Here is a 12295-nt window from a genome sequence, read left to right as displayed (position 1 = left end):
GGATCTGTTGCTGGATTTTTTAAGTCCTTTTTTTTTTTTTTTTTTTCCTCTGGGGGTATTTTTTTTTTTAAATAAAGAAATCATTTTTAATATTTTTCTTCAAAGCTGTTTATTTGTACTAAAATGTTTAGAACATTAGAATGCGTGTGCCTGTGTCGGTGGCATTTGAATTTTTGATTAAATAAACACATTTGTCCACAATTTAGCTTTGTCTTCAATGCAGTGCCTAAAAAGTAAGTTTGTTTAGCGATATTATGGGAAGAGATAGAAAGGCTTTGTACACAAATTAGTAACAGTATTTTCCCCCTTCCCACCAACCGGCATATTGCACATTTCTAATGTTTGGTTTTACCTTTCAGTTAAGCTCTTCAGTACTGAACAGGGGAAGTGACTGATAAAATGGTCAAATTGAGAGAATGTAATGTTGCATTTGACTTGGAATTATTGTTACCCAGTTATTGGAAGCATATGGTCTTAAAGCATATTTTCATCAAAAGACAGGAGGCAGATTATTTTAAGTAACCCATACGCACAAGTCCATACTGTGATTGAAGAGGAATATGAAGGTTAGAATATGAAATCATTTCAACAGTGAAATGTAAGCTTTGTGATGACATTACTGGTTTAAAGGCAGTAAGACATGTGCAGCGTGTGAGGAGGTAGGTAATATTCAGGAGAAACACTGGTGGTAAGCTATAGGTCAGCTGCTTTTTAAATGGTCAACCCTTACTAGTTTGGTGGTTTCTGCAGGTTGTAAGCCTGTACACTGCAACACATGTAAAATGTTTTGGTACTTCCAGCATTTTATCACTTGACCTTTTTAATTGGCAGCAACAAACTTTATTTAGCACTTTTCCTGTAAAGTCTGGGTGGTTGCTTCTTTGCTTTTGTCCAATTTTCTCCCTTGTGAAGCTTCTTGGTGATATTTCTCTGGTGCTAGTCTTGGAGAACTGAGTAATCCAGTTCCTCACTAGTCTTTTTTTTTTAATCCACATCTCTCCTCACGTTGTGGTAAAGGAATGTTACCTGGGGGGGGGAGAGAAGAAATGAGTAAGTGAAATATAGCATGTTGTTCTAGCAAAGAGTTCCAAGATAAAAGGCACAGATAATGAGCACTGCTTCAGTGTAGTCTTGTTACTAACCAGCTTTGTTACTCCCTTCCAAATGAAGCTTCTTTCTGGTTGGTAGGACCCTGGATGCACAAAGACTTTAGTTTTAGATTCAGATAAAGTTTAGAAGAGAGTGAGCAGGTTTACTATTGTCTGCCTTTGAGTGTCAGATGTTTATCCTTGTGCGGGAATGCAATGCTAAATCACAGCAAAGCCTGCTTCAAAAATGAATCTTCTACATCGAGGAAAGTATTGGGCACTTTTATTTAAATCTATTTGCCAATTGTATTTTTCCTTTTGGTTATTAGATTTTATGTTAACTTCTAAATTTGAACTGCACTAAATGTGATGTCAAACAATGCTGCAAAGATAATCAACTACTGCCAAATTAAATGCATATCTCAATTCCTAAATACTGGTCACCCATATGTTATAAAATACTGCTCGTTTTTTGGTGATAAATTTGTAGGTGCGGTGTTAAGATCTGCTGGGTGGCCACTATATGGTTTGCATGGTTAGCACCTACTCTTTGAATCATTGTGTTCATTTCTGCTATTTTGGGTGACTTCTACCCCATCAAAACAAGCAAGCTTCACCAACAGTGTGATTTTTCTGACATACCTTGTCACTGCAGTGGATCCAAGGACACTTCACATTAGAGGAATAAGCATTTGTGCCTGCACACTCCTTTTTCATGTGTACATATTTGTTGATTAAGCTCAGTGATATTCTTCCAAAAATGAGTAGACGGATTTGTTTTCTTTGGTACATTAGCTGCGTTTCCAGGATCCATGGAAGTGTCCCCAAGGTAGGACTTAAAATAGCTTTTATTACTAAGACATCTACAACACAATTTGTTAACATTTAAATTCTAATGTAATAACTGCTTATGCCCTCTCAATGTATTTTGCAGCATCTTTGTAAATTCACACTATCCAGGGAAAAAGCATACTTGATCTGAATTGGCACCGTATGCCTCCCAGGGCCTATTACCAAGTGGGTATGTGGGTTCTTGGGTCTATGTAAAGCACACTGCAAGTGCATTTAGCAATGCTAATTTGTGTACCTAAAGAGTCTCTCCCATCCTGAAGAGTGCTGCCGAAATAAACTCCACACAAGTAAGCATGTTTTCATAAAGGTAGATGCTCCTGGTTTGAATCATGGGCCTGCCCCACAGTAGCGTGTGGTCTGTGGTTTTCCTTTCACTTGTCAACAGCTGGGCATTGGGATACAGGGCAGTGCTGGATTGGGTCCTATTATAATACTGGTATCTGTGCCCAATGTTATGACGCCCAATGACCTTTACCAAGATTAAAGTGCCTTTGAGAATATACTTATGCATTTTGTTAAAATGTAAAGCCCCCTTACCTCACTACAATTTTATTGGTGGAACTACTTGCTAAAAGCTTTGCATTTTATATTTTAATACTTGAATAATTCATGGGCTACTGTTGGGTAAACAAGCACAGACAAGGTTCACCAACTAGTGATAGTTGGATGTAAAGAAGCACCTTTTTGATAAACATCCATACTGAATAAGCCCCTCTCAGTTAAGCTCGATTTATTGGCACCCAGGAAGAGGATTAATTTGTAATGAAGCAGAAACTGCACATTCGATTGCAGATGATGAAGTGTAAGTCGTCTTATGGCAGCCAAAGTTACAGGGTTCCTGTACTCGAGTGAACTTGTAGAGACTCAGAATTCTAAAGCAAAATTATAGTGCCTTTGCTTATTGACAGCAACAATTTTAGTGCTCACCTGGTGGGGCAACGTAAAACTCCTCAACAGTCTTTGTGGGTAAACGAAGCAGCACTTCAGCACAGTCCCCTTCGATGGCTGTGTCTGGCCGCAGGTACAATTGCCTACAAGAAAACATGACAGGTTATATTTGTCTCCTCCTGCCCACCCCTGTCTGTTGCAACCCCACCCCTGTCATGCCTGCTAATTCTCACATGTCTTCAAGCACAGAGTCCATGGGCTCTACCCCCTCTGTGTCAACTATATGCAGCTGATCAGCGAATGTGATGGCACACTGGAGGCGGGCTACCCCCTCGTGGTTCCTGAAGTCTACAAGTGCCAAGCGCTCCATTCGATCCATCAGGTCAGGTGAGACGCTATATGCCTGCAGAGAGGTCAAGTCAAGCAAGGTAAGTGGAGACTTTATCTGTTGCATTCAGTCTAGCCTTTACTTAAACACTTCAAAAATAACTGACATAAAAAAAAAACCCGCTTGTCAGCGAACTACTCCGATATGTCGAGTTTAAGAGCTGCCCAGCCACACCGCTAAAAATGGTATCAAAGTGGATTAAAAAAAAAAAAAAAAAGTATGCAGCAAAGAGATCAACGGGGTAGACCTTACCAGAGAAAGCGGAGTTTCCCCCACTGGTTCCCAAGTTGGAGTCGGAGGCACCTGCAAAAGGGGAAAAGTGGTTTATTATAGCACCTTTCACAGTAAACTCGAGTTGACTAGATGGCACAAGGCTGTAGCTATTCCTGCTACAACATTAATCCTTCACCCCGATACGGCGCTTGGGCATGGATTTAAAAGGGTACGCAAGGGAGCATAATGGGTCAGCCATCAGCTACATCCACTGGAATGGAAAGCTTTTAGACGAAAGGCAGTGGGTAAAACCATCATAGGGCTATGGTAAAGAATGGCCTAAGGACTCGCTAGGTCTTTACTCCGTGAGGCTACTGCATGTTCCTTTGCCCCCTTTGTACTCTTAATTCGTATGTCTTGTCGCCATAACTTGTTGAGATTTTAAAGTGAAACGGATATAGTCAAAGACGCTTAAAACAACTCCACTACCCGCATCATGCACGCGGCGTTTTTTTTACAAAGGTATTTTGCATTTAAAAAGCAAAAACGTAAATGTTCAAGATTTTAATAATTTTCAAATCGTTCTCAAAGACGATGGGCTTCGGATTCGAACTAACCTTGGAGCAAGAATGAGTTGTGCAGGCTGCTCGATTCAGTTGGCGACCTACGCGCAGATTTCTCAGCCCGTCCATCTGTCGTCCAATTCCCTGCCGCGGGTTATTGTGTCTCAATAACAACGATAGAGTTACATTCCTTATTAAGGACCAGCCTGGCCGCTGACAGGCCATCTTATAAAACATACCAGAAACGACGAACAATATGTGCCTGCTACAACATCACCGACGTCGTAAGTCCGGAAGAGCGTGTGGCCCGAACGCACCCTCGTAATGTGTTGTGTGTTTTTTTTTTTTTCCTAAGGAGGAGACTTCTGATTCGTCGGTTACAAGGCAAGCAAGGCTCCGTTATAAACGCGTATTCCCGTTGGTGGGAAGAAGTCCCATCTGATGCGTAAGCGTTTCTAATTAGCATTAGATAGATGACACGTTTGAATGTTTATCGTAGATAATTTAATCCATCCATCCATTGTCCAACCCGCTGAATCCGAACACAGGGTCACGGGGGTCTGCTGGAGCCAATCCCAGCCAACACAGGGCATTGTGTGCTCTAATATCCTTTACCTTTTGAGACAATGTCAAAATTCGGCCCATGTCACATGTTGACTCTTTGCTTTTTTTCCAGTCTTCAGTCCATAACACAAGCAATGAAAATGACCTTTGCCTAAATGAAAAGGCAATAATTTTGAACAGGGATAGGCATTGTTAATTTTAATTGGCTGTTAGTTCATATAAAGAACTAGTTTAATGTTTTTGCCCTTTTGTTATATGATTTAACGTACATTTATATGTAAAGATTTTTTTCTTCTCGGTCGGGGAATCAAACGCTTGCTATTGGGGAAAACTCATTCAGATGGGCTGCTGGTCAGTCTCCACTGCTTTTGTTTGAACTTGGATTTGTGTTTTGACTTCTAATTTATCTCTTGAAAGAGTTTCTGGCCATTGATATCAAAATGATGTCAGAGGCGATTTTCATTAATTATTATATCGCGTTACCCCAAAACTTATGTCGTGGCTCTGATTTCGGTCTGAAGCGAGAGTCTACATTTGACTAGATGGCGTTTAAAATGAAAAAAAAAAAAAAAGCCTAAGGCCGTATTTGTATGACAGAATGAAAAACTAAACCATATATTACGCACAAGTGGAAAAAAAAAAGAAAAATCTACTCAATTTGAACAATTTGATAGTTCAATACAGTGAGCCCGGATAGCTCAGTCGGTAGAGCATCAGACTTTTAATCTGAGGGTCCAGGGTTCAAGTCCCTGTTCGGGCGATAAAATTTTTTTATCATCGTGTATTACATGATACTTTAATTTTAAAATTGTATTACAGACGCCGCCTGCTATTACTGTCGCGTATTTTATTTTAAGTCACAGAATGCAAATAAAATGCCCAGCCTTTCCCCTCGCAGACAGAATTTTCTTTTTCTGTTTTAAATTTGAACACAAGAGAGCGCCATATTGCCAATGACAACAAAGAAAGTTCCTTAAAACAACAAATCAAACTCTTATCAAATAAACAGGACGGAAGTTAAAATAAGACCCCTGCTGACACTTAAGCGGATGTTTGGTTCTCCGGTCCAAGGACATCGCGTATTAGTCGAAGTATAGCTGCGATTCTTGAGAAACGATCTGCCAGAAATCATTGCTGAGTGAAAGAATATACTGTATCTCTAAAATATATATTTTTAAACTTTCTCTTCGACGAACGGTGCTTTGAATTATGCTTTGCAGATTTAGTTGTTTACTTTTATTTTTTGATTAAACAAAAACTGTTTAATGAATGATTGATTTGTTAAGGAACACATGGACAACAAGCATAGTTAAAATCACAATTAAACAAACTATCTGCAAATTCTATTGAATCTTAATTATAACAAATAATAACTCATTTCACTTACTTATATAGCACCTTTACCATGGTCTCAGACGGCCGCACTGATAATCAAGAGGCGTACAATAAAAATGAAAGCACAATAAGAATGAATAAATAATAGTGCACAGCCTTGTGTTTGTATATATTTATAAAATTTGAGAAGTAATATATTCTAGTTGATGCTGACATTTAATTAATTTGAAGTAGGTAAAAATAAATATTTAGAAATATTGCAAAAGGAAATGTTTATATACTTCTAGTAAACAGCACACACACTAGTTAATGATATATATCTTCTTCATTCGGCTGCTCCCGTTAGGGGCTGCCACAGCGGATCATCTTATATATACAGTACAGTATACTGTATATATATATATCCTGGCCAAATCAGGCATCGGAATAGCACAGAAACCCGCGAACAATCTGCGCGCGGTCCTTTTCAACGCTAAAAACAAGAAATTGACAGAAACACGAAACGACGTTTATAGCATTCCGTGCAGTTCTTGCCCAGCGGTATACATGAGACAAACATCAAAAAGAATTGCAACTCGCATACAGGAACATCGCAACGCCGTTAGAAGGAAGGACTCCCGATCACAGCTCTATACGCATACAATATCCACAGGACATACGTTTAACTGGGACAATGTACAAGTAAGATATAAGGCCAGTACTAAAAGTGCCAGAGAACTGGCTAAATCTCGGCTATCAGACAAAAACGCCATTAACAAGCATTTGGACATAAACCCAAGCATATGCAAACTTAAGTAGAACATCCATCCATCCATCCATTTTCCAACCCGCTGAATCCAAACACAGGGTCACGGGGGTCTGCTGAAGCCAATCCCAGCCAACACAGGGCACAAGGCAGGGAACCAATCCTGGGCAGGGTGCCAACCCACCGCAGGACACACACAAACACACCCACACACCAAGCACACACTAGGGCCAATTTAGAATCGTCAATCCACCTAACCTGCATGTCTTTGGACTGTGGGAGGAAACCCACGCAGACACGGGGAGAACATGCAAACTCCACGCAGGGAGGACCCGGGAAGCGAACCCAGGTCTCCTAACTGCGAGGCATAAGTAGAACATGTTCATAATAAATAAAACGTTACGACCTGTACACCATATATATGCTGTTTTACAGCACGATTAGAATTGTCTGAGTATTAAAGGTGTAGGTCTATTTTATAAGCATATTTTATAACATTAATGTTAATATCGAATATAATTATTATTATTATTCTGTATTAACATTGATATTAATGATTTGTGAAATTAGTGTTAAGTATAAAAAATGAAACTATGATTATACAATTCAATGTTTATTATATTTATACATTATTATATCTGTCTTTACACGTTTTGCACACATATTTAATAAATGTAATAAACTGCACCAAGAATGGTTAAAAAATAATTCAAAAAATGTGTATGTGAATGTAAATATATCTGCACAAACCGACACTCGTGAGTAACATTTTTAGACAATTCAAAAAGAAACGCAAATCGCAAAGCAAATCGCAGACTCGAAAAAGCTTTTGCAGAATACATTAACTGACAAGAGGCTGTCCCGCCCATTCTGAGTTTTGGTAGCCAACACGAGCCGTGATTCGCCAATTCTTGGTAGCCGACCGAGTCATCATTGGTCAATTCTTGGTAGCCGATACAGGCCGCGATTGGCCCGAGCTTTCAATTCTTGGTAGAATCTTGGTAGCTAAGCTCTTGTGGTTCTTTTAAACAATGCACAGTAAGCGTCCTCTTGTGGTTCTTTTAAATAATGCACATTAAGCGCCCTCTTGTGGTTCATTTAAGCACTGCACAGTAAGCGCCCTCGTGGTTTACTTAGGTACTGTACAGTAATCGCCCTCTTGTGGCTCATTTAGGTACTGCACAGTAAACACCCTCTTGTGGTTTATTGAAGTACTGCGCAGTAAGCGCCCTCTTGTGGTTCTTTTAAATAATGCACAGTAAGCGCCCTTTTGCGGTTTATTGAAGTGCAGTAATGCACAGTAAGCACCCTCTTGTGGTTTACTTAGGTACTGCACAGTACGCACCCTTTTGTGGTTCTTTTAAGTAATGCAGAGTAAGTGCCCTCTTGTGGTTCATTTAGGTACTGCACAGTAAGCACCCTCTTGTGGTTCATTTAAGCACTGCACAGTAAGCACCCTCGTGGTTTACTTAGGTACTGCACAGTAAGCGCCCTCTTGTGGTTTATTGAAGTAGTGCGCAGTACACGCCCTCTTGTGGTTCATTTAAGTAATGCACAGTAAGCACCCTCGTGGTTTACTTAGGTACTGCACAGTAAGCTCCCTCTTGTGGTTTATTGAAGTACTGCGCAGTTAGGACCCTCTTGTGGTTCATTTAAGTACTGCACATTTGGCACCCTCTTGCGGTTTATTGAAGTACTGTACTGCATAGTAAGCGCCCTCTTGTGGTTTTTTAAGTAATGCACAGTAAGCGCCCTCTTGCGGTTTATTGAAGTACTGCATAGTAAGCGCCCTCTTGTGGTTTTTTTAAGTAATGCACAGTAAGCGCCCTCTTGCGGTGTATTGAAGTAATGCACAGTAAGCACCCTCTTGTGGTTTACTTAGGTACTGCACAGTACGCTCCCTCTTGTGGTTCTTTTAAGTAATGCAGAGTAAGTGCCCTCTTGTGGTTCATTTAGGTACTGCACAGTAAGCACCCTCTTGTGGTTCATTTAAGCACTGCACAGTAAGCACCCTCGTGGTTTACTTAGGTACTGCACAGTAAGCGCCCTCTTGTGGTTTATTGAAGTAGTGCGCAGTACACGCCCTCTTGTGGTTCATTTAAGTAATGCACATTAAGCGCCCTCTTGTGGTTTATTGAAGTATAGCACATTTGGCACCCTCTTGTGGTTCATTTAAGCACTGCACAGTAAGCACCCTCGTGGTTTACTTAGGTACTGCAGAATATGCGCCCTCTTGTGGTTCATTTAGGTACTGCACAATAAGTGCCCTCTTGTGGTTCTTTTAAATAATGCAAGTAAGCGCCCTGTTGTGGTTCATTTAAGTAGTACACAGTAAGCACCCTCTTGCTGTTCTTTTAAGTAACGCACAGTAAGCGCCTTCTTGTGGTTCATTTAAGCCAGCGTTTTCCAAACTGGGAGGCGCGCCTCCCTAGGGAGGCGTGGACTAGTCTAAGGGGAGGCGCGAATATTAGCCAGGATTGACAAAAAAAAGTGCACGTGCAGCTAATACAATACGTAACATATAGGTACATATTAACTACTATGCTGCTGATGCTACCCTTACCCCGTAGCAAACAGTACGGTTCAGAAATATATCAGCACCGTAGGCCGTAGGGCTTGTATTGTCTATGCGCACACGCGAAAAGATTTGGCGGCTGCGTATTACTGCGTAAATATTCAGACGCGTTGTTGGACTTCTCACTTTCTTACCTACGATATCCACTCATTGCAAGGATAAACCACCAGCGGTATGACACGTAACTTGGCCGACCAGTAACTCTCCAAAAATCGAGACAATATCGACTTCAGTTTAGCTCAGCAGTGTTAGATTGTGTTTCTTATTTTATTTTGACGTACCTAATTACTCACTGATCACAATAGTAAGTAATTTAATTAAGTTTAATTTTTTTAAGAACAATAAATTAATTATCCTAATATTTTTAGAGAAATGGATAAGTTCTTGACTGGTTATAAGAGAAAATCCTCTAATAATGAAGAATCTGATGTTGGCACAAGTAGTAGGAATCAGGAAGGAAGAACTCCCAAGACAAGAAAATACGATTCGTCTTATTTATCGTTCGGATTTACAAGTGTTATTACTGATAATGTGGAAAAACCAATGTGTTTGTTTTGTTCGAAAGTTTTGGCTGCTGATAGTATGAGACCCGGAAAATTAAAACGCCACATTGAAACTATGCATTCTCAATACGTTGGTAAGTCCCAATAATTTTTTCAAAGAAAATTGGATGAGTTCACTAAACAAAAGCAAACGTTCAAAAAAATAGTTCATATTCCATCAAATGCGTTACTAGCATCGTACTTAGTATCTTACAGAATCGCGAAGTGCAAAAAACCACACACAATAGGAGAAACATTAGTTTTGCCAGCAGCTATTGATATGGTCAAAACAATGTTTGGCGAATCATATGCAAAACAGTTGCGACAAATACCGCTTGCTGATAACACTGTTGGCAGAAGAATCGATGATATATCTGACGATCTTTGCGATCAATTAGTTTCTCACATGCGCACTTCAAAATTCGCCTTACAAGTAGATGAAGCAACCGATGTAGCTAAAGACGCACATTTAATTGCATATGTTCGATATGTTGAAGAGAATAATATAATTTTGCAAACCCATTCCTGGCAAAGCCACATCCAGTGAAATTTTTAATATAATCGACAATTTTTTTGATAAGAACGGCATATTGTGGAATAATTGCATTGGGCTTTGTACAGACGGTGCACAGTCAATGTCAGGACACAAAACTGGCCTTCAAGCACTAATTAAAAGGAAAACACCCGATGTTCTCTGGACGCACTGCATGTTCCACAGAGCAGCTCTCGTATCAAAAAATATGAGTGAGGAACTTAACTACGTTTTTACAAAAGTAACAAAAGTTGTAAACTACATAAAAAACAGTCCATTAAAAGTTAGGTTATTTGCAAAGCTGTGTGAAGATATGGAAGCTGCTTACACCTCACTTTTGTATTATTGTGAAGTGCGCTGGCTATCTCGTGCAAAAGTGATTCAGAGGGTACTTGAACTCAAAGAAGAAATTGCAATTTTTCTCGAAGAAAATCATAATGAGGATGCAAATATGTTTAGGGATGATAATTTTATTATTAAACTTACCTATTTGGTGGAAATTTTTGGAAAATTGAGTGTTTTGAATAAATCGATGCAAGGGCCACAAATGCATTTATTGATTCAAAAAGATAAAGTGAAAGCATTCATTAAAAAAATGGAGATATGGAAGACAAATTTGGAAAAAAATAGGTTCGACATGTTTCCACTTTTAAATTTATGCGCCCAAGTTAATATAGAAGCAAACAAAAATCTATTTGTTGAACACTTGGATGGTTTGTTAATTCATTTTTCGAATTATTTTGATGATCTTGATTTTACAAAATATGCGTGGATACAGAATCCATTTATCAACGAAGAAGATGACGAATTTGAATTAACAAGTATTGAGAAAGAAAACTTGATTGAACTATCTTGTGATACTTCTTTAAAACAAAAATTTCAGAATGTATCTCTGATTCAATTTTGGCTAGATATTAAGAGTGAATATAATATTTTGTCAAATAAAGCTTTAAAAGTATTGCTGCCGTTCGCAACATCTTATTTATGCGAAACAGGATTTTCTGCATTAGCTGCAATAAAATCGAAATATCGTGCTCGTTTGGTTGTAGAAAAGGAGCTTCGTGTAGCTATCTCATCAATGACACCGAGATTTGATAAACTTTGCGCTAATAGGCAAGCACATCCATCTCCTTAAGCGACAATAATAAAATATTGTTATTCGTTTTTTCTTGTGTATAAGAGTTTATCTTAATAAATTTTTTAGTACTAAAAATTTTTGTGTTTGTAGTATTTTATAAAATGGAAGAGAGGCGCCATATGATCAAATATTTTTAAAGGAGCCGTGATAAAATAAAGTTTGGAAACCACTGATTTAAGCACTGCACAGTAAGCACCCTCGTGGTTTACTTAGGTACTGCACAAGTGGCACCCTCTGGTGGTTTATATATCACACAATTTGTTTAATACAGCATAACTGTTACACTAATGTGGGTTAGTTAAGTAGGATGCATTTGGCACCTCCCTGTGGGCAACAAAGGTGGATGCACTTCCTCGTTCATCTTTTGTTTATGTGAAATTGTACTTAGTCTGAGATACATGAGGTACACAAGTAAACAGACATTGATATATAATCAAGTTTCTTGTTAAATGTTCATCAAATTGTGGGGACACCTTATCAGTTGTACAGCAATGAAAGAAAGTCCTTACATTGTTCTCTTTGCACACGGTTGCATAGAAATACAGTCTCATGCAGTTGTGCTCAGTTACCATCTTTAGGAGCTACTATTGGGTCACTCTGTATCAGTTCATCCACTTATGAATCTGCATCATCTAATTCAGGCTCAGCTGAAACACAAAGTTAAATGTTGAATTAAATATCCTTGTTAGGAAGATCACACAAAGACCCACCAATATTTCATTCATTACATCCAGCGTAGTCTGCCTGAGCTGTACCAGTGTCCTGGGCTCTCAGATTGGTCCCATCAGTTATCTTAGGACACCCAGATCACTCTGCCAAGACATGTACATAAGCATTTTCCAGCCAATTCTCATTACAGATTTGTCTCAAAC

General features: G+C 39.1%; 1 protein-coding gene and 1 non-coding gene across 2 annotated transcripts; one reads left to right on the top strand and one right to left on the bottom strand.

Annotated features, from left to right (window-relative positions):
• Positions 1 to 58: 58 nt before the first annotated feature.
• On the bottom strand, positions 59 to 4305 carry gatc (glutamyl-tRNA amidotransferase subunit C). The gene is made up of 5 exons (XM_028825410.2): positions 4047 to 4305; positions 3469 to 3519; positions 3062 to 3231; positions 2868 to 2971; positions 59 to 1026 (listed from the first exon to the last, which is right to left on the bottom strand). The coding sequence occupies exons 1-5, from the start codon at positions 4227 to 4229 to the stop codon at positions 971 to 973; spliced, it is 564 nt and encodes a 187-aa protein (XP_028681243.2). The 5' UTR covers positions 4230 to 4305; the 3' UTR covers positions 59 to 970.
• A 938-nt stretch (positions 4306 to 5243) lies between these two features.
• On the top strand, positions 5244 to 5316 carry trnak-uuu (transfer RNA lysine (anticodon UUU)). The gene has a single exon. It is a non-coding gene; the product is annotated as a tRNA-Lys (tRNA).
• The last annotated feature ends 6979 nt before the right edge of the window (positions 5317 to 12295 follow it).

This window comes from Erpetoichthys calabaricus, chromosome 18 (assembly GCF_900747795.2).
Source record: "Erpetoichthys calabaricus chromosome 18, fErpCal1.3, whole genome shotgun sequence".
Taxonomy (NCBI): domain Eukaryota; kingdom Metazoa; phylum Chordata; class Cladistia; order Polypteriformes; family Polypteridae; genus Erpetoichthys; species Erpetoichthys calabaricus.
This window is presented reverse-complemented; position numbering and strand designations above follow the sequence as displayed.

Excerpts from the sequence above, each read along its gene's own strand:
- gatc (XM_028825410.2), bottom strand. The coding sequence starts at position 4,229 with ATGTTTTATAAGATGGCCTGTCAGCGGCCAGGCTGGTCCTTAATAAGG. Across the intron at positions 3,520-4,046 it reads CAACTCATTCTTGCTCCAAG|GTGCCTCCGACTCCAACTTG; the intron begins GTTAGTTCGAAT and ends CCCCTTTTGCAG. Across the intron at positions 2,972-3,061 it reads GACTCTGTGCTTGAAGACAT|GCAATTGTACCTGCGGCCAG; the intron begins GTGAGAATTAGC and ends GTTTTCTTGTAG.